At 52.3% G+C, this 24,263-nt stretch overlaps 1 protein-coding gene across 1 annotated transcript; it reads left to right on the forward strand.

The window, feature by feature from the left end:
- The first annotated feature begins 43 nt into the window (after positions 1–43).
- Positions 44–23,453, forward strand: ALG12 (ALG12 alpha-1,6-mannosyltransferase). Its single transcript, XM_038756919.1, has 11 exons — positions 44–214; positions 9,788–9,937; positions 12,080–12,271; positions 12,361–12,493; positions 13,416–13,589; positions 14,195–14,389; positions 17,567–17,670; positions 19,477–19,700; positions 19,825–19,994; positions 21,408–21,483; positions 22,740–23,453. Exons 3-11 carry the CDS (start codon positions 12,104–12,106, stop codon positions 22,969–22,971), a joined length of 1,476 nt encoding a protein of 491 aa, XP_038612847.1. The 5' UTR covers positions 44–214; positions 9,788–9,937; positions 12,080–12,103; the 3' UTR covers positions 22,972–23,453.
- The last annotated feature ends 810 nt before the right edge of the window (positions 23,454–24,263 follow it).

The raw sequence follows: 24,263 nt of genomic DNA on the forward strand, positions 1-24,263 counted from the left end.
TGCGCAGAATCCCCGCCGGGCCGCGTGCGGGCGCCTCAGGGGCTTCTTAAAGGACCGGCCGAGGCCTGCTCACGGCGCCGCCGCCTTCGTCGTAGTTGGCGTCGTCGTCGTCGCAATCAAGCGTGCTTATTGAGCGCTTACTATGTGCAGAGCACTGTGCTAAGCGCTAAGTCTCGTCCTCGGAGGAGGAGCCGTCGGGAGAAGTGTGCGATCGGTGAGGGGAGAGGGGCCTGGGGGCTTCCCTTCGGCGGGGGCGGAGGTCATGGCGGGCAGCCCCCTGCCTCCGGGCCACCCCGGTCAAAGGCCTGATGGGAAAATCCCGGACCGCCAAGGCGGGATGGGGGGGGGGAATGTGGCCATTTGTCCTTCCCAAGCGCTTAGTGCAATGCTCTGCACACTGTAAGCGCTCAATTCAGTCATTCAGTCGGATTTATTGAGCGCTTACTGTGTGAAGAGCACTGGACTAAGCGCTTGGGAAGCCCAAGTTGGCCACATATAGAGGCGGGCCTTACCCCGCACAGAAAAATTGCTCAATTCATTCATTCAGTCGTATTTATTGAGCGCTTACTGTATGCAGAGCACTGCACTAAGCGCCTGGGAGGGACAACTTGGCAACGTATAGAGACGGTCCTTACCGGGCACACAGGAATTGCTCAATTCATTCATTCCGTTGTATTTATTGAGCGCTTACTGTATGCAGAGCACTGGACTAAGCGCTTGGGAAGGGCAACTTGGCAACATATAGTACAGTGCTCTGCACATAGTAAGCGCTCAATAAATACGATTGATGATATAGAGATGGTCCTTACCCTGCACACCGAAATTGCTCAATTCATTCATTCTGTCGTATTTATTGAGCGCTTACTGTATGCAGAGCACTGCACTAAGCGCCTGGGAAGGACAGCTTGGCGACGTAAAGGACGGTCCTTACCGTGCACACAGGAATTGCTCAATTCATTCATTCAGTCGTATTTATTGAGCGCTTACTGTATGCAGAGCACTGGACTAAGCGCTTGGGAAGGACAACTTGGCAACATATAGTACAGTGCTCTGCACAAAGTAAGCGCTCAATAAATACGATTGATGATATAGAGATGGTCCTTACCCTGCACACAGGAATTGCCCAATTCATTCATTCCATTGTATTTATTGAGCGCTTACTGTATGCAGAGCACTGGACCAAGCGCTTGGGAAGGACAACTTGGCAACATATAGAGACGGTCCTTACCCTGCACACAGGAATTGCTCAATTCATTCATTCCATTGTATTTATTGAGCGCTTACTGTATGCAGAGCACTGGACTAAGCGCCTGGGAAGGACAACTTGGCAACGTATAGAGACGGGCCTTACCGTGCACACGGGAATTGCTCAATTCATTCATTCGGTCGTATTTACTGAGCGCTTACTGTATGCAGAGCACTGCACTAAGCGCCTGGGAAGGACAACTTGGCAACGTAAGGAGACGGGCCTTACCGTGCACACAGGAATTGCTCAATTCATTCATTCAGTCGTATTTATTGAGCGCTTTCTTTATGCAGAGAACTGTACTAAGCGCTTGGGAAGGACAACTTGGCAACGTATAGAGACGGTCCTTACCCTGCACACAGGAATTGCTTAATTCATTCATTCCATTGTATTTATTGAGCGCTTACTGTATGCAGAGCACTGGACTAAGCGCTTGGGAAGGACAACTTGGCAACGTACAGAGACGGACGGTCCTCACCCTGCACACAAGAATTGCTCAATTCAGTCATTCCATCGTATTTATTGAGCGCTTGCTGTATGCAGAGCACTGGACTAAGCGGTTGGGAAGGACAACTTGGCAACGTGTAGAGACGGGCCTTACCGTGCACACAGGAATTGCTCAATTCATTCATTCCATTGTATTTATTGAGCGCTTACTGTATGCAGAGCACTGGACTAAGCTCTTGGGAAGGACAACTTGGCAGCATATAGAGACGGTCCTTACCCTGCACACAGGAATTGCTCAATTCATTCATTCAGTCGTATTTATTGAGCGTTTACTGTATGCAGAGCACTGCACTAAGCGCCTGGGAAGGACAACTTGGCAACGTATCGAGACGGGCCTTACCGTGCACACAGGAATTGGTCAATTCATTCATTCCATTGTATTTATTGAGCGCTTACTGTATGCAGAGCACTGGACTAAGCGCTTGGGAAGGACAAGTTGGCAGCATATAGAGATGGTCCTTACCCTGCACACAGGAATTGTTCATTCATTCCATTGTATTTATTGAGCGCTTACTGTATGCAGAGCACTGGACTAAGCGCTTGGGAAGGACAACTTGGCAACGTGTAGAGACGGTCCTTGCCCTGCACACAGGAATTGCTCAATTCATTCATTCAGTCGTATTTATTGAGCGCTTACTGTATGCAGAGCACTGGACTAAGTGCTTGGGAAGGACAACTTGGCAACATATAGAGACGGTCCTTACCGTGCACACAGGAATTGCTCAATTCATTCATTCCATCGTATTTATTGAGCGCTTACTGTATGCAGAGCACTGGACTAAGCGCTTGGGAAGGACAACTTGGCAACGTATAGAGACGAACGGTCCTTATCCTGCACACAAGAATTGCTCAATTCAGTCATTCCATCGTATTTATTGAGCGCTTATTGTACGCAGAGCACTGGACTAAGCGCTTGGGAAGGACAACTTGGCAACGTATAGAGACGGTCCTTACCGTGCACACAGGAATTGCTCAATTCAGTCATTCCATTGTATTTATTGAGTGCTTACTGTATGCAGAGCACTGGACTAAGCGCTTGGGAAGGACAAGTTGGCAGCATATAGAGACGGTCCTTAGCCTTGCTCAGTTAATTCATTCCATTGTATTGAGCGCTTACTGTATGCAGAGCACTGGACTAAGCGCTTGGGAAGGACAAGTTGGCAGCATATAGAGACGGTCCTTACCCTGCACACAGGAATTGCTCAATTCATTCATTCCATTGTATTTATTGAGCGCTTACTGTATGCAGAGCACTGGACTAAGCTCTTGGGAAGGACAACTTGGCAACGTATAGAGACGGGCCTTACTGGGCACACAGGAATTACTCAATTCATTCATTCCATTGTATTTATTGAGCGCTTACTGTATGCAGAGCACTGGACTAAGCGCTTGGGAAGGACAACTTGGCCACGTATAGAGACGGTCCTTACCCTGCACACATTCAATAATAATGATGGCATTTGTTAAGCGCTTACTATGTGCCAAGCACTGTTCTAAGCGCTGGGGAGGATACAAGGTGATCAGGTTGTCCCAAGTGGGGCTCACAGTCTTCATCCCCATATTTTACAGATGAGGGAACTGAGGCCCAGAGAAAGGAATTAATCAATCAATCATATTTATTGAGCGTTTACTGTGTGCAGAGCACTGTACTAAGCGCTTGGGAAGTACAAGTTGGCAACATATAGAGACAGTCCCTACCCAACAGTGGGCTCACAGTCTAAAGGAAGTGACTTGCCCAGTCACACAGATGACAAGTGGCGGAGCAGGGATTTGAACCCATGACCTCCGACTCCCAAGCCCGGGCTCTTTCCACTGAGCCACGCTGCTTCTCTAAAAATGAATAAATGAATGAATTTATTCCATGGCGGGGGGAGGGCTGAGGGACGGAAGCCGCCCATAACTCCGGATCTGCTATTTTATTTCTTTATTTGTATTGATGTCTGCCTCTCAACCCCCTCTTAATAATAATGATGGCATTTATTAAGCGCTCACTATGTGTCAAGCACTGTTCTAAGCGCTGGGGGGATACAAGGTGATCAGGTTGTCCCACATGGGGGCTCACAGTCTTCATCCCCATTTTACAGATGAGGTCACTGAGGCCCAGAGAAGCTAAGTGACTAGCACAGAGTCACCCAGCTGACAAGTGGCGGGGCAGGATTAGAACCCATGACCTCTGACTCCCAAGCCCGGGCTCTTTCCACTGAGCCACGCTGCTTCTCTTCCTTATCTCCGGATCTGCCAATTTATTTCTTTATTTGTATCGATCTCTGCCTCTTTCCCTCCTCTTGACTATAACCTGGTTGCGGGCAGGGATTGTGTCTGTTCATTGTTGTATTGTCCTCTCTCCAGCGCCTAGTACAGTGCTCTGCATTCAACAGTGCTTTGCACATAGTAAGCGCTTAATAAATGCCATCGTCATTATTAAGTCGTATTTCTTGAGCGCGTACTGTGTGCGGAGCACTGCATTAAATGCTTGGAAAGTACAATTACAGTACTCTGCATTCATTCATTCAGTCGTATTTATTGAGCGCTTACTGTGTGCAGAACGCTGTATTAAGCGCTTGGAAAGTACAATTCCAGTTACAGTGTTCTTCATTCACTCAGTCATATTTATTGAGCGCCTACTGTGTGCAGAGCACTATATTAAGCGCTTGGAAAGTACAGTTCCAATTACAATGTTCTTCATTCATTCAGTCGTATTTATTGAGCGCTTACTGTGTGCAGAACACTGTACTAAGCGCTTGGAAAGTACAATTCCAATTACAGTTCTTCATTCACTCAGTCATATTTATTGAGTGCCTACCGTGTGCAGAGCACTGTACTAAGCGCTTGGAAAGTACAGTTCCAATTACAGTGTTCTTCATTCACTCAGTCATATTTATTGAGCACCTACTGTGTGCAGAGCACTATATTAAGCGCTTGGAAAGTACAGTTCCAATTACAATGTTCTTCACTCATTCAGTCTTATTTATTGAGCTCTTACTGTGTGCAGAACACTGTACTAAGCGCTTGGAAAGTACAATTCCAATTACAGTGTTCTTCATTCACTCAGTCATATTTATTGAGTGCCTACCGTGTGCAGAGCACTGTACTAACCGCTTGGAAAGTACAATTCCAATTACAGTGTTCTTCATTCGCTCAGTCATATTTATTGAGCACCTACTGTGTGCAGAGCACTATATTAAGCGCTTGGAAAGTACAGTTCCAATTACAATGTTCTTCATTCATTCAGTCGTATTTATTGAGCGCTTACTGTGTGCAGAACACTGTACTAAGCGCTTGGAAAGTACAATTCCAATTACAGTTCTTCATTCACTCAGTCATATTTATTGAGTGCCTACCGTGTGCAGAGCACTGTACTAAGCGCTTGGAAAGTACAGTTCCAATTACAGTGTTCTTCATTCACTCAGTCATATTTATTGAGCACCTACTGTGTGCAGAGCACTATATTAAGCGCTTGGAAAGTACAGTTCCAATTACAGTGGTCTTCATTCATTCAGTCGTATTTATTAAGCGCTTACTGTGTGCAGAACACTGTACTAAGCGCTTGGAAAGTACAATTCCAATTACAGTGTTCTTCATTCACTCAGTCATATTTATTGAGGGCCTACTGTGTGCAGAGCACTATACTAAGCGCTTGGAAAGTACAGTTCCAATTACAGTGTTCTTCATTCAGTCGTATTTATTGAGTGCTTACTGTGTGCAGAACACTGTACTAAGCGCTTGGAAAGTACAATTCCAATTACAGTGTTCTTCATTCATTCAATCAGTTGTATTTATTAGACCAGTGCTTGGCACCTAGTAAGCACTTAGCAAATACCATCATTATTATTATTTATTGAGTGCTACATATATACATATTCATTCATTCATTCAATCGTATTTATCGAGCGCTTACTGTGTGCAGAGCACTGTACTAAGCGCTGGGGAAGTACAGTTGCAATTCCAATTACAGTGCTCTGCATTCATTCATTGTCGTATTTATTAGAACAGTGCTTGGCACCTAGTAAGTGCTTAGCAAATGCCATCGTTATTTTCATTTATTGAGCGCTTACTGTGTGCAGAGCACTGTACTAAGCGCTTGGAAAGTACAATTCCAGTTACAGCGCTCTGCATTCATTCATTGTCATGTTTATTAGAACAGTGCTTGGCACCTAGTAAGTGCTTAGCAAATGCCATTGTTATTTTTATTTATTGAGCGCTTACTGTGTGCAGAGCACTGTACTAAGTGCTTGGAAAGTACAATTCCAGTTACAGTGCTCTGCATTCATTCATTGTCGTGTTTACTAGAACACTGCTTGGCACCTAGTAAGCGCTTAGCAAATGCCATCGTTATTTTTATTTATTGAGCGCTTACTGTGTGCAGAGCACTGTACTAAGCGCTTGGAAAGTACAATTCCAATTAGCGCTCTGCATTCATTCATTGTCATGTTTATTAGAACAGTGCTTGGCACCTAGTAAGCGCTTAGCAAATACCATCATTTATTATTTATTGAGCACTTACTGTGTGTAGGGCACTGTGCTAAGCACTTGGAAAGTACAATTCCAGTTACAGCGCTCTGCATTCATTCATTCAATTGTATTAGAACAGTGCTTGGCACCTAGTAAGCGCTTAAATACCGTCATTATTATTATTTATTGAGCGCTTACTGTGTGCAGAGCACTATACTAAGCGCTTGGAAAGTACAATTCCAGTTACAGTGCTCTGCTTTGTCATTCAATTGTATTTATTAGAACAGTGCTTGGCACCTAGTAAGTGCTTAAATACCATACTTATTATTATTTATTGAGCATTTACTGTGTGCAGAGCACTATACTAAGCGCTTGGAAAGTACAATTCTAGTTACAGTGCTCTGCTTTCTTTCATTCAATCGTATTTATTAGAACAGTGCTTTGCGCCTAGTAAGTGCTTAGCAAATGCCATCGTTATTTTTATTTATTGAGCGCTTACTGTGTGCAGAGCACTGTACTAAGCGCTTTGGAAAGTACAATTACAGGGCTCTGCGCACAGTAAGCGCTCAATAAATACGATTGAACGATGAATGAGTTTGGCAACAGAGACAATCCCTGCCCAACAACGGGCTCACAGTCTAGGAGGGGGAGACAAACAACAAAACAAAACAAGTAGACAGGCAGGCGTCAATACCATCAAAACAACTCTCGAGCAGTAACGGTCTAGACTGTGAGCCCGCTGTTGGGTAGGGACCGTCTCTAGATGTTGCCAGCTTGCACTTCCCAAGCGCTTAGTACAGTGCTCTGCACACAGTAAGCGCTCAATAAATACGACTGAATGAATGAATGAGCGGTCACAACTGTGGTACTGGTGCCCTGCTTACCATGGGCCAACCCCCGGCTGATTCATTAATTCATTCATTCAATCAGTCGTATTTATTGAGCGCTTACTATGTGCAGAGCACTGGACTAAGCGCTTGGGAAGTCCAAGTTGGCAACATATAGAGACGGTCCCTACCCAACAGTGGGCTCACAGTCTAGAAGGGGGAGACAGCGAACAAAACCAAACATACTAACAAAATAAATAGAACAGATATGTACAAGTAAGAAAAATAAATAGAGTAATAAATATGTACAAACATATACATATGTGTGTGTATATATCTACATATATATGTGCATATACATATAAATGTATGTGCATATATATACATATGTACATATATATTTGTATGTATATATACACAGGTGCCGTAGGGAAGGAGGTAAGGTGGGGGGCTGGAGACGGGGAGGAGGGGGAGAGGAGTGATGGCATCGGGCACAGCTCAAGGGGGAGGGAGAATGGGGGTTTCATTCCCATTTTCTAGAGGAGGAAACCGAGTCACGGAGAAGCAAAATGGCTGGCCTAAAGTCATACGGCAGGAAAAGGGGCCGAGCCCGGATGAGAACCCAGGTGGCCTTGAATCCCAGCCTTGTGCCATCATCATAATAATAATAATGATAATAATAATGGTATTATTATTATTAGAGAAGCAGCGTGGCTCAGTGGAAAAGAGCCCGGGCTTTGGAGTCAGAGGTCATGGGTTCAAATCCCGGCTCCGCAACTTGTCAGCTGGGTGACTTGGGGCAAGTCACTTCACTTCCCTGTGCCTCAGTTCCCTCATCTGTCAAATGGGGATGAAGACTGTGAGCCCCACGTGGGACAACCTCGTGACCTTGTATTCCCCCAGCGCTTAGAACGGTGCTTTGCACATAGTAAGCGCTTAACAAATGCCATTATTATTATTATTATTATTATTATTATGTGCTTGCTGTGTGCCAAGCACTGTTCCCACTCGGCCTCCCTTAGCAGTGTTTTGCTGCCGCTTCTGGCGTTATAATAAAAGTGAGGCTTCACCCCAAAAAACCAAAAGAGACCCCAAGTTTAAGCCCTTTGGCGTGTGTTAGGGCGGGCACCATTGTGTCCGTGCGGGAGGGAAACCGTTAGTTTTTAATTAGGGCTCCACCCATTTTAGACTGTGAGCCCACTGTTGGGTAGGGACTGTCTTTATATGTTGCCAACTTGTACTTCCCAAGAGCTTAGTACAGTGCTCTGCACACAGTAAGCACTCAATAAATACGATTGATTGATTGATTAGTGACCGAAACAGGGCAAGGACGGTATTTCTAGTTCCCCTGCAGCTGAGCAAGGGGAGCTTGGCGGGACCCCTGCTTCTAGGCCCCGGATCGACCCAGGGCTCCCCATCCAGCACGGCCTAGTGGTTAGAGCCCAAGCGCTTAGTACAGTGCTCTGCACACAGTAAGCGCTCAATAAATACAATTGATTGATTGATTAGAGCCCAGGCCTGGGAGATGGAAGGACCTGGGTTCTGATCCCGGCTCCGCCACTCATCTGTTACGTGACCTTGCGTAAGTCACTTCAATCAATCAATCAATCAATCGTATTTATTGAGCGCTTACTGTGTGCAGAGCACTGTACTAAGCGCTTGGGAATTACAAGTTGGCAACCCATAGAGACGGTCCCTACCCAACAGTGGGCTCACAGTTTAAAAGGGGGAGACAGACAACAAAACAAAACATATTAACCAAATAAAATAAATGGAATAAATACATTCACTACTCTGGGCCTCAGGTTTCCTCGTCTGTAAAAGGGGGATTAAATCCTCCTTCCTCCTACTTAATCGTATTTATTGAGCGCTCACTGTGTACAGAGCACTGTACTAAGCGCTTGGGAAGTCCAAGTTGGCGACATATAGGGACGGTCCCTACCCAACAGCGGGCTCACAGTCGAGAAGGGGGAGACAGACAACAAAACAAAGCATATTAACAAAATAAAATAAATATGTACACATAAATATAGATTAAATAAATAAATAAATGCTTAGACTATGAGCCACGTGTGGGACAGGGACTGTGTCCAACCTGATTAAGCTGAATCCACCCTAGCGATTAGTACAGTTCTCAGCACACGTAGTAAGTGCTTAATGAGTGTCCCAAATAATAATGGCATTTATTAAGCGCTTACTATGTGCAAAGCACTGTTCTAAGCGCTGGGGAGGTTACAAGGTGATCAGGTTATCCCACGTGGGGCTCACAATAATAATAACGGTATTTATTAAGCGCTTACTATGTGCAAAGCACTGTTCTAAGCGCTGGGGAGGTTACAAGGTGATCAGGTTATCCCACGGGGGGCTCACAATAATAATAATGGCATTTATTCTTTTAGACTGTGAGCCCACTGTTGGGTAGGGACTGTCTTTATATGTTGCCAATTTGTACTTCCCAAGCGCTTAGTCCAGTGCTCTGCACATAGTAAGCGCTCAATAAATACAATTGATGATGATGGTTGATGATTTATTAAGCGCTTACTATGTGCAAAGCACTGTTCTAAGCGCTGGGGAGGTTACAAGGTGATCAGGTTATCCCACGGGGGGCTCACAGTCCCAAAAAAAAAAAGAGGAGGGGCAAGACGCGCTACTCGTTTATGTTGGCAGATTTAAAAACTCTCCAGTGCTTTGCACATAGTAAGCGCTTAATAAATGCCATCATCATCATCATCCTTTGTCTCCTTTGTACCTTCAGGCCAAGATAAGAAGCCGACAACGTCCTTTAAACTGCCAGAACTTCTAGAAGTTTGTTTCCTCTCCTCGCTACTTCCCTTTCTGGAGCCTCGGGAGAAGGAGAAGGGGGGGAAAGGGTCTTGGTGTGAATCCCACACAGTTGGAGACACAGGTAAGGATCTTCTCCAACTCTCCCTTGTCCAGCCAGCTCCCTCCCTGGGATCCGGGCGTGAGAGTCCGCGCAATAACCATCATCATCATCATCAATCGTATTTAGTGAGCGCTTCCTATGTGCAGAGCACTGTACTAAGCGCTTGGGAAGTACAAATTGGCAACATCTAGAGACAGTCCCTACCCAACGGTGGGCTCACAGTCTAAAAGGGGGAGACGGAGAACAAAACCAAACACACTAACAAATAAAATAAATAGAATAGATATGTACAAGTAAAATAGAGTAATAAATATGTACAAGCATATATACAGGTGCTGTGGGGAAGAGAAGGAGGTAACATGGGGGGGATGGAGAGGGGGAGAGGAAGGAAGGGGCTGAGTGTGGGAAGGCCTCCTGGAGGAGGTGAGCTCTCAGTAGGGCCTTGAAGGGAGGAAGAGAGCGAGCTTGGCGGATGGGCAGAGGGACTGGGGGCATTCCAGGGCATAACCAGGGACCGTGGCGACGGGATTTGCCGTCTTGACCGGACGTCGGGTCCCACCGAACCTAGAACTGGGATTCAGTCAATCCACCCGTCAATCAGTGGTATTTATCAAGCGCTTACTCCATGCGGAGCACTGTACTGAGTAGTGCGGAGAGTTCCCTGCCCACAAGGAGCTTCCAGTCCAGAAGGCTGTAGGGTCCCGTCTGTATGTTTTCTGTGCCGCTGTTTTGGGCGCTGCCGTCCTGGCTGAGTCACAACTTCGGGGGTCCCTTTAGCCAAGGCAGCTTGACCATGAAACCCCGGCCCGGGCTCGGCCCGCCCTCCCCCCGCTGTTTGTTACATTGTACTCTCCCAAGCGCTTAGTACAGTGCTTTGAGCACAATAAGCGCTTTCTCCTTCCCCTCCCCACAGCACCTGTATATATGTTTGTACAGATTTATTACTTGGGCTTGGGAGTCAGAGGTCATGGGTTCAAATCCCGGCTCCGCCAATTGTCAGCTGGGTGACTTTGGGCAAGTCACTTCACTTCTCTGTGCCTCAGTTACCTCATCTGGAAAATGGGGATTAAGACTGTGAGCCCCACGTGGGACAACCTGATCACCTTGTATCCTCCTCAGTGCTTAGAACAGTGCTTTGCACATAATAGATGCTTAATAAATGCCATTATATATATATTTATATATATATACACACATATATGTGTGTGTGTATATATATATATATTATTCTATTTATTATGTTAATGATGTGCGTCTAGCTTTATTTTATTTATTCCAATGACATGACACCTGTCCACATGTTTTGTTTCGTTGTCTGTCTCCCCCTTCTAGACTGTGAGCCCATTGTTGGTTAGGGACCATCTCTGTATGTTGCCAACTTGTACTTCCCAAGCGCTTAGTACAGTGCTCTGCACACAGTGAGCGCTCAATAAATACAATTGAATGAATGAATAAAGATGATTGGAGGGTCACTTAGAGAAGCAGCGTGGCTCAGTGGAAAGGGCACGGGCTTTGGAGTCAGAGATCATGGGTTCAAATCCCAGCTCCGCCACATGTCTGCTGCTTGACTTTGAGCAAGTCGTTTCACTTTTTGGGCCTCAGTAGCCTCATCTATGAAATGGGGATTAAGACTGTGAGCCCCATGTGGGACAGGGACTGTGTCCCACCCGATTGACTTCTCTCTCCCCCAGCTCTTAGAACAGTACTTGCACCTAGTCAGCGCTTAACAAGTACCATAATTGTGATTATTTTCTACGTCCATCCCAGCGCCCTTAAGGGAGGCCCAGAACTCTTACTATTTATCGTACAGCTCCCCCTTTAAACTGTCAGCTCATTGTGGGCAGGGGACGTGCCTGCTAGCTCTGGATCGGACTCTCCCCAGTGCTCTGACCCACAGGAAACGCTCACTTAGCACCGATTGATGGGTTTCTGTTCTTGTTTGGTTTACACGGTCTCCTGACAGCCTATAAGGATTCACTCGGGCGTGTTTTCTGTATTCTCCCGGGTGTTTTCCCTCTGGGAAATCTCCAGATCTGTCCGGGGCCCTCGGAGGCGGTGGGAGGGAGCGGGGACCAAGAGCGACCCTTCCTCGGTCGTTGCTCGGGAGCCCCCGGCCGGCGACGAGCCAGGGACCTCCCCGTCCGAGCCTCCATTCCCCCTCAGGAAAGGGGCCGGTTCCCTGCCCAGATGGCCGGGAAGAAGCAGGCCAAGAAGCAGCCCCAGCTGCTGCTGCTGCTGCTGCTCATCTCCACGGCCTTCATCCACCTGGTCGCCTGCCCCTTCGCCAAAGTGGAGGAGAGCTTTAACCTGCAGGCCATCCACGACCTCCTCTACCACCGCCTGGACTTGGACAAGGTGAGCGCGGGCCGGGCCCCCTCCCGCTGGGGGGTGGGGGCGGGGGCGACTAACCCTCCTCCCTGACACCGGTTCTCCTCCGCGGACAGTATGACCATCACGAGTTCCCCGGCGTCGTCCCGAGGACCTTCCTGGGGCCGCTCTTCGTGGCCGCCTTTTCCAGCCCGGCCATCTACGTGCTGAACCTGCTGGAGATGCCTAAGTTTTACTCTCAGCTGCTGGGTAAGGGGACCCGAGTGGGATCGGCGCCCGGAGCGGTGGGATAAATCCCTGGAAAAATCACTTCAACGGCGTCAGTCCTTCTCCGGCACAAGGGGCGGCTCCGCATTTGTCCCATCTGCCCACTTTCTCCTCGCGGCGCTTCCCCCCCAGGGGCCACGTCCCCCAGGGCACTCCTGAGCAGATTCCCGAAGCCCCCGGGGAAAACCTTCCGTCGCCCAGAAGGAGACGGCCCTGGTCCTGGTCGATCCCAGACGACCGTTCTCCGGCGCCGTTTCTTTGATCGTGGCGGTGGTGGCTTCCTGTGTTCGCGTCCGAATATGCCCGGGGAGATGTGAAGATGTCTCGGTTTTCGTCCCCGTCCGCTGGGCTTGGCCTGGGGTTCCGGCGGGTGCCCAGTTAAGGGCAAGTCCCCGGACTGGGGGTAGGGAATGGGTCACTGGGGACGCCCTGCAGAATAGGGATCGGTGAGGGAGGGCTTCTCCCGGCTGAGGAGTGGTTAGTACGTGCGGAGCACTGGACTGAACGCTGGGACAGAATAAGCGGGTGGGAATTAGACACGGCCCTTGGCCCACCGGGGAAGAAGGGACGGGAGGCAGACGGGTGAGGTGCGGGCAAACCCCAGCCAGAGCATCGGATGGCACGACCTTCGCGAGAGACAAGGCAGACCCAGAGTCTGAGAGGAAAGAAACTCTCCTTCTCGCCTGCCGGTCGGGCCGCCACGGGCCTCATGACTCCCCCAGATGTGCCCTCTCTGGCACAGGCCCCATATTCTCCATCCGACGTCGACTCTCCCCAACTTGTCGCCCCGGGTGGCACTGGCGGCGGGAAACCGGCCGTCGCGTGTCCCGTGGCTGGCTTTTCCGGCTCCGGCGAGGGCAGCCCGGCCCACACGGCCGTGTCTCCGTGTGGTCTTCTTCCCAAGTCAGGGCAATCCTGGGACTCGGCGTCATCTACACGCTGTGGGGCTTGCAGAAAGAAGTGAGGAAGCACTTCGGGACCACAGTCTCCACCCTCTTCTGCCTGATCACCACCACTCAGTTTCACCTGATGTTTTACTGCACTCGGACCCTTCCCAATACTTTCGCGCTGCCCATCGGTACGGTAACCCCCGGCTCCAGTTCTCCCGCCCGAACTCCGTCTCGGGCAGTTGCGTTTTAAATATCCAACACTCGGGACGTACGAGGCAGGAGAGAAAAGGCCATCCGAGAGAGAAGCGGCGTGGCCTAGTAAAATAGAGGCGGTAGGACCTGGGGTCTTGTTCTGGCCCTGCCACTTGTCAGCTGTGTGACCTTGGCCAAGTCACCTCGCTTCTCTGGGCCTCAGTTCCCCCATCTGGAAAATGGGGGTGAAGACTGTGAGCCCCATGCGGGACAGGGATCGGGTCCAACCTGATTAACTTGTATCTACCCCAGTTCTTAGAACAGTGCCTGGCGTGTCGTAAGCGCTTAACCGATACGGCAATTATTGTTATTATTTTTTATTATAACCCAGGTCCTCCAACTCCCAGGCGGGCCCAGGCTCTTTCCGCTAGCCCCCGTGGCTTCTCACTCGGTAGCTTTCCCACTGAGGCCCCTAAGAGTCACCACGATCGCGGGGGTGGGTGTGGGGGAAGGGTGTTAAGCGGCTGCTATGGATCCGGGGCCGCTGACAAGGTGGGCGGCACCGCTGACGGCGGGGTGCGCGTTGCGGTTGTGATTACAGTGTTGTCGGCCCTGACGGCCTGGTTCCAGCAGAGGCACGGCCGCTTCATCTGGCTGTCCGCCCTGGCCGTCATCGTCTTCCGGGCGGAACTGGCCGTCTTCCTCGGCCTCACGCTCCTCCTCACGCTGCTAAGCAAGAAGCTGTCGGTCCTGAAGGCGCTGGCCCACGCTGTGCCCGCGGGCGCCGTGTGCCTGGGTAAGGAGCTGCCCAACACACCCGGGCTCCCGGCCACGGAGGGAAAAGTCCGGAGGGGGTCGGGTCTTGCCCGGGAGCTTTCCCTCGTTCCTGGGATACGTCGGCCGGGAGTGGTGGACGTGGGTTCTGTTGCCCGGCCGGTGCCAACCAGAGATGCAGGCTGAACGTTGGGTTCACCACTCCCTGTTTACTCAAGGAGGCCTCCTCTTCCGCTTGCTCGTGTTCTCCCTGACTCCCTTTGTTTGTCTCTTCCTTTGTCTCTATCTCTCTCTGTGTTTCTGTCTCTCCCTCCATCCAGCTCACCGTTCTTGTTTCTCCCAGGCTCAGCGTCTCACCTTACCACGCTCCCTCACCTCTCTCTCCATCAATCACTGGTATTTATTGAGCACTTACTGCGTGCAGAGCGCTGTATTAAGCACAAAGTTCAAGTCCAGTCCAACAGAGTTGGTAGGCGCGATCCCTGCCCACCAGGAGCTAGCACCGTCCCCTTCCCACTCCCCCTCGCCCACCCTCCTCGTTCAGATTTGCCACCCCACGGTGCCCCTCTCCTCTGACAGAAACTGCTTTTTTAAAGCCGCCTCTTCTGGGAAGCCTTCCTGGATCAGCACCATCCCCTTGGTCACTGGAGCCGTCAGGCATTTGTCATCTGTTGCTTGATTTTGTTGTTGGTCGATTGGACTTAACTGAGAAGAGGGGCGGCGAGGGGGCCTGTGTCAGCAGACGGAGCAGACGGTCACTTCTCTAACTTTTTCCCCTTTCCCCCCTCTGTCTCCCTTCTCTCTCTTCCCCGGCTGGCCAATGGCCAGTTCTCCCCAGCCTCCCACCCGCTCTCTCCTTCCCCCCAGACCCCCCACCCCACCCCGGCCGGTGCCTTCCAGTCACTGCCTGCCATGGGAACGTCTCCAACTGGTTCTCTTTACAGGACAGGTTGTCCGTGGCTTTAAAAAAAAAAAAGTAGCTTTTTGCGGCTGGGGTGGGACTGGAATGGCTGGGCTTTTAAAAAAAAAAAAAAAAAAAAAAAAAAACACAGACAAAGAAAGAAAGAAACCAAAACAGAGAAACAAAAGAGGGTAAGAATCAGATTTGCACTTCAAAAAGTTTGAATGTTTGGGATTTGACTTCAACTTCTGTTCTTACACTCTCATTTTCCCAAGCGTTCAGTACAGCCTTTTCCGACTCATTTCCCCTGATCGGCTCCCTTGTAGTAATCATAATCGATGATAGTAATGGGATTTGTTAAGCGCTTACCAGGTGCCAAGCACTGTTTGAAGTGCTGGGGTAGATACAAGGCAAGCAGCTTGTCCCACGTGGGGCTCGCAGCCTTAATCCCCATTTTCCAGATGAGGTAACTGAGGCCCAGAGAAGTTAAGGGGCTTGCCCAAGGTCCCACAGCTGACAAGTGGCAGAGCTGGGATTAGAACCCGCGCCTTCTGACTCCCAAGCTCGGGCTGTTGCCGCTAAGCCACGCTGCTTCTCCTGCAACGCCTCTGCACTTGGGTCTGTATCCTGGCTCCACCACAAGTCTGCTGTGTGACCTTGGGCAAGTCACTTAACTTCTCTGAGCCTCAGTTACCTCATCTGTAAAAATGGGGATTAAGACTGTGAGCCCTACGTGGACAACTTGATCACATTGTATCCCCCCCCAGCGCTTAGAACAGTGCTTTGCACGTAGTAAGCGCTTAACAAATGCCATGGTTATTATTATTATTATTATTATTATTATTGTTACCTCCTACGCATCTGTTATTCCCCCCAACCCCACAGCACTTAGGTCCGCACCTTTCTACTCTGTCGCTTCCCCATCTGGAATTAATTTTAATATCTCTTTCCCCCTCTGGACCGTCAGCTCCCTGTGGGCAGGGATGAGGTCTGTCACCTCTGTTGCCCTCTCCCAAGTGCTCAGTGCTTGACACACAGTAGGCTGTAAGCTTCTTGAGGGCAGGGAGCGGGTCTGCCCACTCCATCTGCACTCTCCCAGGTGCTCTGCACAGTCAATTGTATTTATAGAGTGCTGTGGGTAGAGTATATACTAAGAACGTGGGAACGTACAATATAAGCAGAGAAGCAGCGTGACTCAATGGAAAGAGCCCGGGCTTTGGAGTCAGACGTCATGGGTTCCAATCCCGGCTCCGCCACTTGTCAGCTGTGTGACTTTGGGCAAGTCGCTTCACTTCTCTGGGCCTCAGTTCCCTCATCTGGAAAATGGGGATTAAAACTGTGAGGCCCCCCGTGGGACAACTTGATCACCTTGTAACCTCCCCAGCGCTTAGAACAGTGCTTTGCACATAGCGCTTAACAAATACCATCATCATTATTATTATTATAACAACAGACACATACCCTGCCCACAAGAGCTTACAGTCTAGAGGACAACAGACTGTAGAAGTCCCCGAAGGCAGGGATCATGCCTGCCTAATAATAAATAACGATGGCATTTGTTAAGCGCTTACTATGTGCCGAGCACTGTTCTAAGCACTAGGGGAGATACAAGGTAATCAGGTTGTCCCAGGAGGGGCTCACAGTCATAACCCCATTTAACAGATGAGGTAACGGAGGCACAGAGAAGTGACTTGCCCAAAGTCACATAGCTGACAAGTGGCGGAGCCAGGATGAGAACGCATGACCTCTGACTCCCAAGACCATGCCCTTTCCACTGAGCCACGCTGCTTCTCTACTCAAGTGTACTCTCCCAAGTGCTCAGTACAGTGCTCTGCACACAGCACTCAGTAAATACCATGGATAGATTGGAAGGAGGGAAAGCAATCCCTAAGATAGCGGTGCTTTGAAAGGACCAAAGCCATCCCGATGGGCCGTGCCGAAGGACCCGCCGGTCCCCCGGCGGCGAAGGACCGGAGATCTGGGCCGGACGCCGCTCCCAGCCGGGCCCCCATAACGGAGGATGTGCTAACCCCGGCTCGCGTTCGCAGGGGTCGGTTGGGTGGTTTGCTGGTTTTCCTAGCTTTAGCCTTGGTTCTTTTAAGGCACGTGGGGAGGGGAGGGATGGTCCCCGACCCACATCCATTCCCGAAGGGGAAACAGCCGGTGCCGGCGGCGGGTGGGGCAGGGGAAGCCAGAGGCTTGGTGGGAGGTAGCGTGGGGAGAGTGCGGCGCAGCCTGGGTTCTGGGCACCTCTCTCCCCCCTGCCCCCGACAGGACCGCCCTCTTTCCTTTCTCCAGGTCTCACCGTGGCGGTGGATTCCGTCTTCTGGAAACACTTGTTGTGGCCGGAGGGGAAGGTGCTCTGGTACAACACGGTTCTGAACAAAAGCTCCGCCTGGGGAGTATCCTTTTCACAAAGCCAGCTACAGGCCGAGGGCCCCGCCCACTGCCTCCCTTTCCAGTCAATCGATCAATCGTATTTATTGAGCGCTTACTGTGTGCAGAGCACTGTACCCTTCCAACCTTCCTGCCAACGGGAAGAGTCGGGAAGGGGAAGCGGATGCCCGTTTTCTCGCAAGAGATGGGAAAACCCGCAGGGCGTGGCGCACGTGGTCGGGGTCCCAGTGAGGAGGATCGATCCTTCGGTGGGGCCGGACCACGTCCCGGCTGGGCTTCGGACAGTTGAGTGCGTTGCAGCATGATTCCGGAAGCCAGCCCCCGAGTGACCCCCACGGGACCCCCGGGCCCTGTTGCTTGCTTGGCTCAGCCCCTCGGCACACGTGGACACGGCATGTACCGTTTAGGGTGCAGGGGTGAGGGCAGGGCTTTTCTCTTGCACGTATGGGAGCGTGTGACCCGTGGTGAGACGTAGGGCCGCCCCCCGGAGGGATTTACAGCCGGCTGCTGAGCCGACGGGGAGAGGGGAAGTGTGTGGAAGATTTGGAGGGGCCCACTTCCCGTCGGGGGCGGAAGAAGGGGAGCTGGGAAGGTCGGGGGCGGCCGTCCAGCTCCCGCTTCCGGACGGAGCAGGGCTGCCGGCCAAACGGTCGGGGAGCTTCCCGCCCCAACCTCTGCGTTGGCTCTTTGGAGCGGAAACGGGCCGTCCGGATGCTGAAGAGGAGAAGAGCTGTGGTGGTGGGGGGGTGGGGGGGGGGGAGCGCTTCCTCTGGGCCGACCACTGGACTGAGCGCTGGGGGACGAGACCGGATCATTGGGTCGGACCTAGTCCGTGTCTTAGGTCGGGGGTCACGGTCTGAGTGGGAGGGAGAACAGGGATTATGATGATGATGATCATCATCATCATCAATCGTATTTATTGAGTGCTTACTGTGTGCAGAGCACTGTACTAAGCGCTTGGGAAGTACAAGTTGGCAACATATAGAGACAGTCCCTACCCAACAGTGGGCTCACAGTGTAAAAGGGAGAGACAGAGAACAAAACCAAACATACTAAACATACTAATCATCAGAGAAGCAGTGTGGCTCGATGGAAAGAGCAAGGGCTTGGGAGTCAGAGGACGTGGGTTCTAATCCTGGCTCTGCCACTTGTCAGCTGTGTGGCTTTGGGCAAGTCACTTAACTTCTCTGGGCTTCAGTTCCCTCATCAGTAAAATGGGGATAAAGACTTTGAGCCCCACGTGGGACAACCCGATCACCTTGTATCTCCCCCAGCGCTTAGAATAGTGCTTGGCACCTAGTGCCAATACCATCGTTGTTGTTCAGGCGCTTAGTACAGTGCTCCGCACACAGTAAGCGCTCAATAAATACGATTGAATGAATGATGGTGGAGGTGGTATTAAGTGCTTACTCTGTGCTAGGCATTGTACTAGGACCTGGGATGGATACAAGCAAATCGGGTTGGACGTAGTCCCCTGTCCCGCGTGGGGCTCACAGTCTTAATCCCCATTTTCCAGATGAGGTAACTGAGGCCCAGAGAGGTGCAGCGATTTGCCCAAGGCCACACAGCAGACGGGTGGCGGAGCGGGGATTAGAACCCGTGACCCAACTCCCCGGCCCTAGCTCTGTCCGCTACGCCGTGCCGCTTTCCACGGGGGCGAATCCTCATTTACAGTTGAGGGAATTTAGGCCGGGGGAAGTGAAGTGACTTGCCCAAGATCTCAGGGCGGGCTGGTGGGATACCCCGGGGCCGGGGGTGCGGGAAGGGTGGCGGCGGTGGGCCGGCGCTTGTCCTTGACCGGCGGCCCCCAGACGTCCCCGCTGCTGTGGTACGCGTACTCGGCGCTGCCGCGCGCCCTGGGCTGCAGCGTCCTGTTCCTGCCGTTCGGGGCCTCGGACCGGCGACTGCGGCGGCTGCTGCTGCCCTCGCTCGGGTTCATCGCCCTCTACTCCCTGCTGCCCCACAAGGAGCTGCGCTTCATCCTCTACACCTTCCCCATCTTCAACGTCGTCGCCGCCAGAGGATGCGCCCAGATGTGAGCCCCCGGCGGGATTGGGCACGCGGCGGGGCGGCGGGCGGGAGGCGGCGGCCCCGGGCCCGGTCGGAACGGTCCGACTGAATAGAAGTAAGGAAGGCGTGGGGGGCTCTCCCCGTTTTAGGCTGAATAACTACCGGAAGTCGTGGCTATACAAGGCGGGCTCCCTGGCGGTGGTGGCCCACCTCCTCCTCAACGCCACCTATTCAGCCACGTCCCTCTACGTGTCGCACTTCAACTACCCCGGAGGAGTAGCCATCCAGAAGTTTCACGAGCTGGTGCCTCCACGGACAGGTGCGTGGGTGGCCGGGCGGGGCCCCGAGGATGACTGGCTCTAAGCGGCGTGGCTCAGTGGAAAGGGCCCGGGCTTTGGAGTCGGAGGTCACGGGTTCAAATCCTGGGTGACTTCGGGCAAGTCAACGTCTCTGGGCCTCAGTTCCCTCGCCTGTAAAATGGGGATTAAGACTGTGAGCCCCCCATGGGACAACCTGACCACCTTGTAACCTCCCCAGCGCTTAGAACAGTGCTTTGCACATAGGAAGCGCTTAATAAATGCCATCAATATTAATGGGCTAATTTTACGCGACTGCTTACCTTGTGTCTACACCAGTGCTTACTAAAATGCCCAGCACACAGTAAGTGCATAACAAAAAAGCACCCCAAAATACCATCAGTGATGGTGGTCTCGTATCATCATCATCATCATCAATCGGATTTATTGAGCGCTTACTGTGGGCAGAGCACTGTACTAAGCGCTTGGGAAGTACAAGTTGGCAACATATAGAGACAGTCCCTACCCAGCAGTGGGCTCACAGAAAGCATTTAAACAGCCTAATTATTAGACAGACTTTTCCGTGGGGTAAAATAGTAGGTATGAGGCCAGCATCATTAACGAAATTAAAGCGCTTACTGGGTACCAGGAACTGTAGTACGGCCTGGTGTAGATACAAGGTACGCTGTCCATATGGGGTTCACAGTCTTAATCCCCATTGTACAGATGGGGGAACTGAGGCCCAGAGAAGTCAAGCGACTCCCCTGCGGTCACACGGCTGACAAGGGCGGAGTCAGGATTAGAGCCCAGGTCCTTCTGAGTCCCGGGCCCACGCTCTTCCCGTTAGACCATGCTATTATTCCGTTGTGTGCTACTATCATCATCATCAATCGTATTTATTGAGCGCTTACTGTGTGCAGAGCACTGTACTAAGCGCTTGGGGAGTACAAGTTGGCAACATATAGAGACAGTCCCTACCCAGCAGTGGGCTCACAGTCTAAAAGTCTGCTCACAGTCTGCTACTATGTGCAGAGCACTGGGCTAAATGCTTGGGAAAGTACGGTACAACAGAACTGACAGATGCATTCCCTGCCCACAAAGAGCTTACAGTTTGAGGGGAGACGGGCGTTAATATAAATCACAATAATTTAAAGTTGGGATAGAGTCCCTGCCCCACATGGGGCTCTCGGTCTAAGAGGGAAGGGAGAATAGGTATTGAATCGACATTTTACCCACGAGGAAGCCAAAACCCGGAGAAACGAAGCGACTTTCCCAAGGTCACACAGGAGGCAAGGGGCGGATTCAGGATTAGAACTGCCATCCGTCCCGACTCCCGCCCTCGTTGTTGCCCCTCGGGCCCCGGGTGGGTCGGCTGTCGCCATACGGAACGAAATTCCGTCTCGACGACGGCGCTCACCTACCGGCTTCCCTTGTAGACGTGAGCCTCCACATCGACGTGGCCGCAGCGCAGACGGGCGTGTCCCGCTTCTTGGAGATGAACACGGATTGGAAGTAGGTTGGAGGGAGGGGAGGCTGGCTCTTCTACCCCCCCTTGCACGCTCTCTCGGCTCATATCGCTTCCCCCCACCCGAGTCGTAGCTGCTGCTGCTCCTCCTCCTCCTCCCCTGCCCCGGTGGGCTGGGAAACCCATTTGGGCGGATGGGTTTTCCCGGGAGAGGAAGTCGGCTGTCAGCCGGGCTCAGTATTTCCATTGTCCGCAGGCCCTCACCGCCCCCTCTCCCGGGCCTCTTGCGGTCAGCCCCGGGAGAGGGTCATTCGGGCCTGGCCTGTGACAGGGCCTGACGCGGGGGCCGGGGAGAGAGGGTATGCGTGCACACCCGTGTGCCCACGACGGGGAAGAGAGCCGCTAAAGAACGCGTCTGAGCACACGTGGTCTCGGCAGTGAGGTCCACCCGCCCGTAGTGAGCGCTTACGGTGGGCACAAAACTGGACTAAGTGCTTGGGAGAGGACACTGTAATAGAACAGACCCATTCCTGAGCTTGCAGTCTGGAGGGGGACACGGACATTAATAGATGTAAAAAAAAATAACGGAGATGTGCGTAACGGCTGTGGGGATGACTAAAGGGAGCGAATCAGGGCAACGCAGAAGGGATGAGAGAAGAGGAAAGGGGGGCTTAGGGAAGACCTCTTGGAGATGTACCTTCACTAAGGCTTTGAAGGAGGGGAGAGTTGTTGTCTGTCAGATTTGGGGTGGGGGGAGGGCGTTTCAGGCCAGAGGGCCCAGGTGGGCCCCGAGGGGCCGGGCCCAAGGGCTAGGGAGATGGCAGCACAGACACGAGGGAGGGTTTCTGCCCCCCAAGGAGCCCTCTGGCTCCCGGCAGAGACGGGCGCAAAATAGCGGGGGCCGGGAGGATGGAAAGCGGACCCGGCCCGTAGAGAAGGCAAACCAGCCTGTCCAGAAGGGCCACGGGACTGCCCGCGTGTAAGCTTGTTGCGGGCAGGGAGTGGGTCTGTTCTATTGTTATGTGGTTCCCTCCCAACCACTTAGTAGGGTGGTCGGCATACAGCAAGCGCTCAATCAATACCACTGCCTGACAGGACCAGGGGGCGAGGAGGGGTATGCCTGGCGGAGGCGGGATTAGGGGGGGTTTCGGAGGGCTGTGGCCGGACCCGAGGGAAGGGGCGCGGGGGCCGAGGCGGAAGAGCGAGTCTGCAGCCAGGGGGGAGGTGCCCGTTGGTTGGGGTGGAGGGCAGGGGCGCCGGACCGCGTTCCTCGGGGTGACGGCGCTCCGTGGCTGCCCCCCAGGTATGACAAGAAGGAAGGGCTGGAGGCGGGGGCCGGGCCCATGATGTCCTACACCCACCTCCTCATGGAGACGGACCCCGCCCGGCTGGCCCACTACCGGACCACCCACCGGGTGCTGGCCAGCATCGTGGGCACCAGCGGCGTCCAGCTGAACCTCACCAAGATCCCGCCCTGGGACCTGAACCTGAAGACCAAACTGGTCCTCCTCGAGAGGCTGTTCAGGTCATCCTGAGCCGCCACCGCCGCCGCCACCGGGGACGGGGCCTCGCCCTCGGGACCCAGAGCCGGGCTGCCCACCCTTCCTGCCCCTACTCGGCTCCGAAACCCTCCGATGCCGCCATCTCCTCCCCCAGGCCGATCCCTACTCGCGCGAGGCCGCGGAGCCCGGGATCCCCGTCCTGCGACGCCGGGAAGGGAATCCCGCCGGCCCTAGCCGAGGCCGGGATGACGGAGAGGAAGAGGGGTCTCGACCCTGGCGAGACTTGTGGCTTTCCCCGCCCCCCGCCAAGTGGCACCGAATAACTTGGTGGGGGACGGGGAGGCCGCCTGCCGTCGGCCCGGGATCCGGGCAAGAACGGGCGCCACTGACTTCCCTGGGAGACGAGAAGGCTGCACCGGTTGTTTTCCACAGTTTCGGGGTGGCCAAAGGAAGGGCAGTTGCTTTGGGGGGTTGAGTGGATTAAAGGAAAGGAGACGAGGTTGTTTTCTACTCAAGTTGCGTGCGTGTCGATGTGCTTTCACGGCCGCTGCTGGGAGAATCCGCGTCTCCTCCGGGCCGGGGTTGGGAGAGGGCTCCCGTGCACAGAAGGAGAGGGAGTGGGGTCCTGGGCAACCCTCGCTGCTGTTTGACCTTAGGCAAGTCATTTAACTTCCCCAGGCTTCGGTTTCTTCATCTGTAAAACGGGGATTAAATCCTGTTTTCATTCATTCGTATTTATTGAGCGCTAACTGTGAGCAGAGCACTGTACTAAGTGCTTGGGAAGTACCAGTGCAGAGAAGCAGCGTGGCTCAGTGGAAGGAGCCCGGGCTTTGGAGTCAGAGGTCATGGGTTCTAGTCCCAGCTCCACCGCTTGTCAGCTGCGTGACCTTGGGCAAGTCACTTCTCTGTGCCTCAGTTACCTCATCTGTAAAATGGTGATTAGGACTGTGAGCCCCACGTGGGACAACCTGATCACCTGCTAACCTCCCCAGTGCTTAGAACAGTGCTTTGCACATAGTAAGCGCTTAATAAATGCCATTATTATTATTATTACAAGTCGACAACAGAGAGAGACGGTGGGGAACAGGAACTGTCCCATCCGCTTATCTTTCCTTAGCGCTTAGTACAGCAGTAAGCACCTAATACTATCAGCAGCAGCATGGCCTACCGGAGGGAACGCGGGGGTGGGAGTCACGGGTTCTAATCCAGCTCCGCCGCTTGTCCGCGTCCATTCACTTCCTGCCCTCTTACCTCATCTGTAATCTGGAGATTTGCTGGTCTCCACCCCAGCGCTCAGTACGTTGCCTGGCGCGTAGTAAACACTT

This window comes from Tachyglossus aculeatus, chromosome 14 (genome assembly GCF_015852505.1).
Source record: "Tachyglossus aculeatus isolate mTacAcu1 chromosome 14, mTacAcu1.pri, whole genome shotgun sequence".
NCBI classification, from domain to species: domain Eukaryota; kingdom Metazoa; phylum Chordata; class Mammalia; order Monotremata; family Tachyglossidae; genus Tachyglossus; species Tachyglossus aculeatus.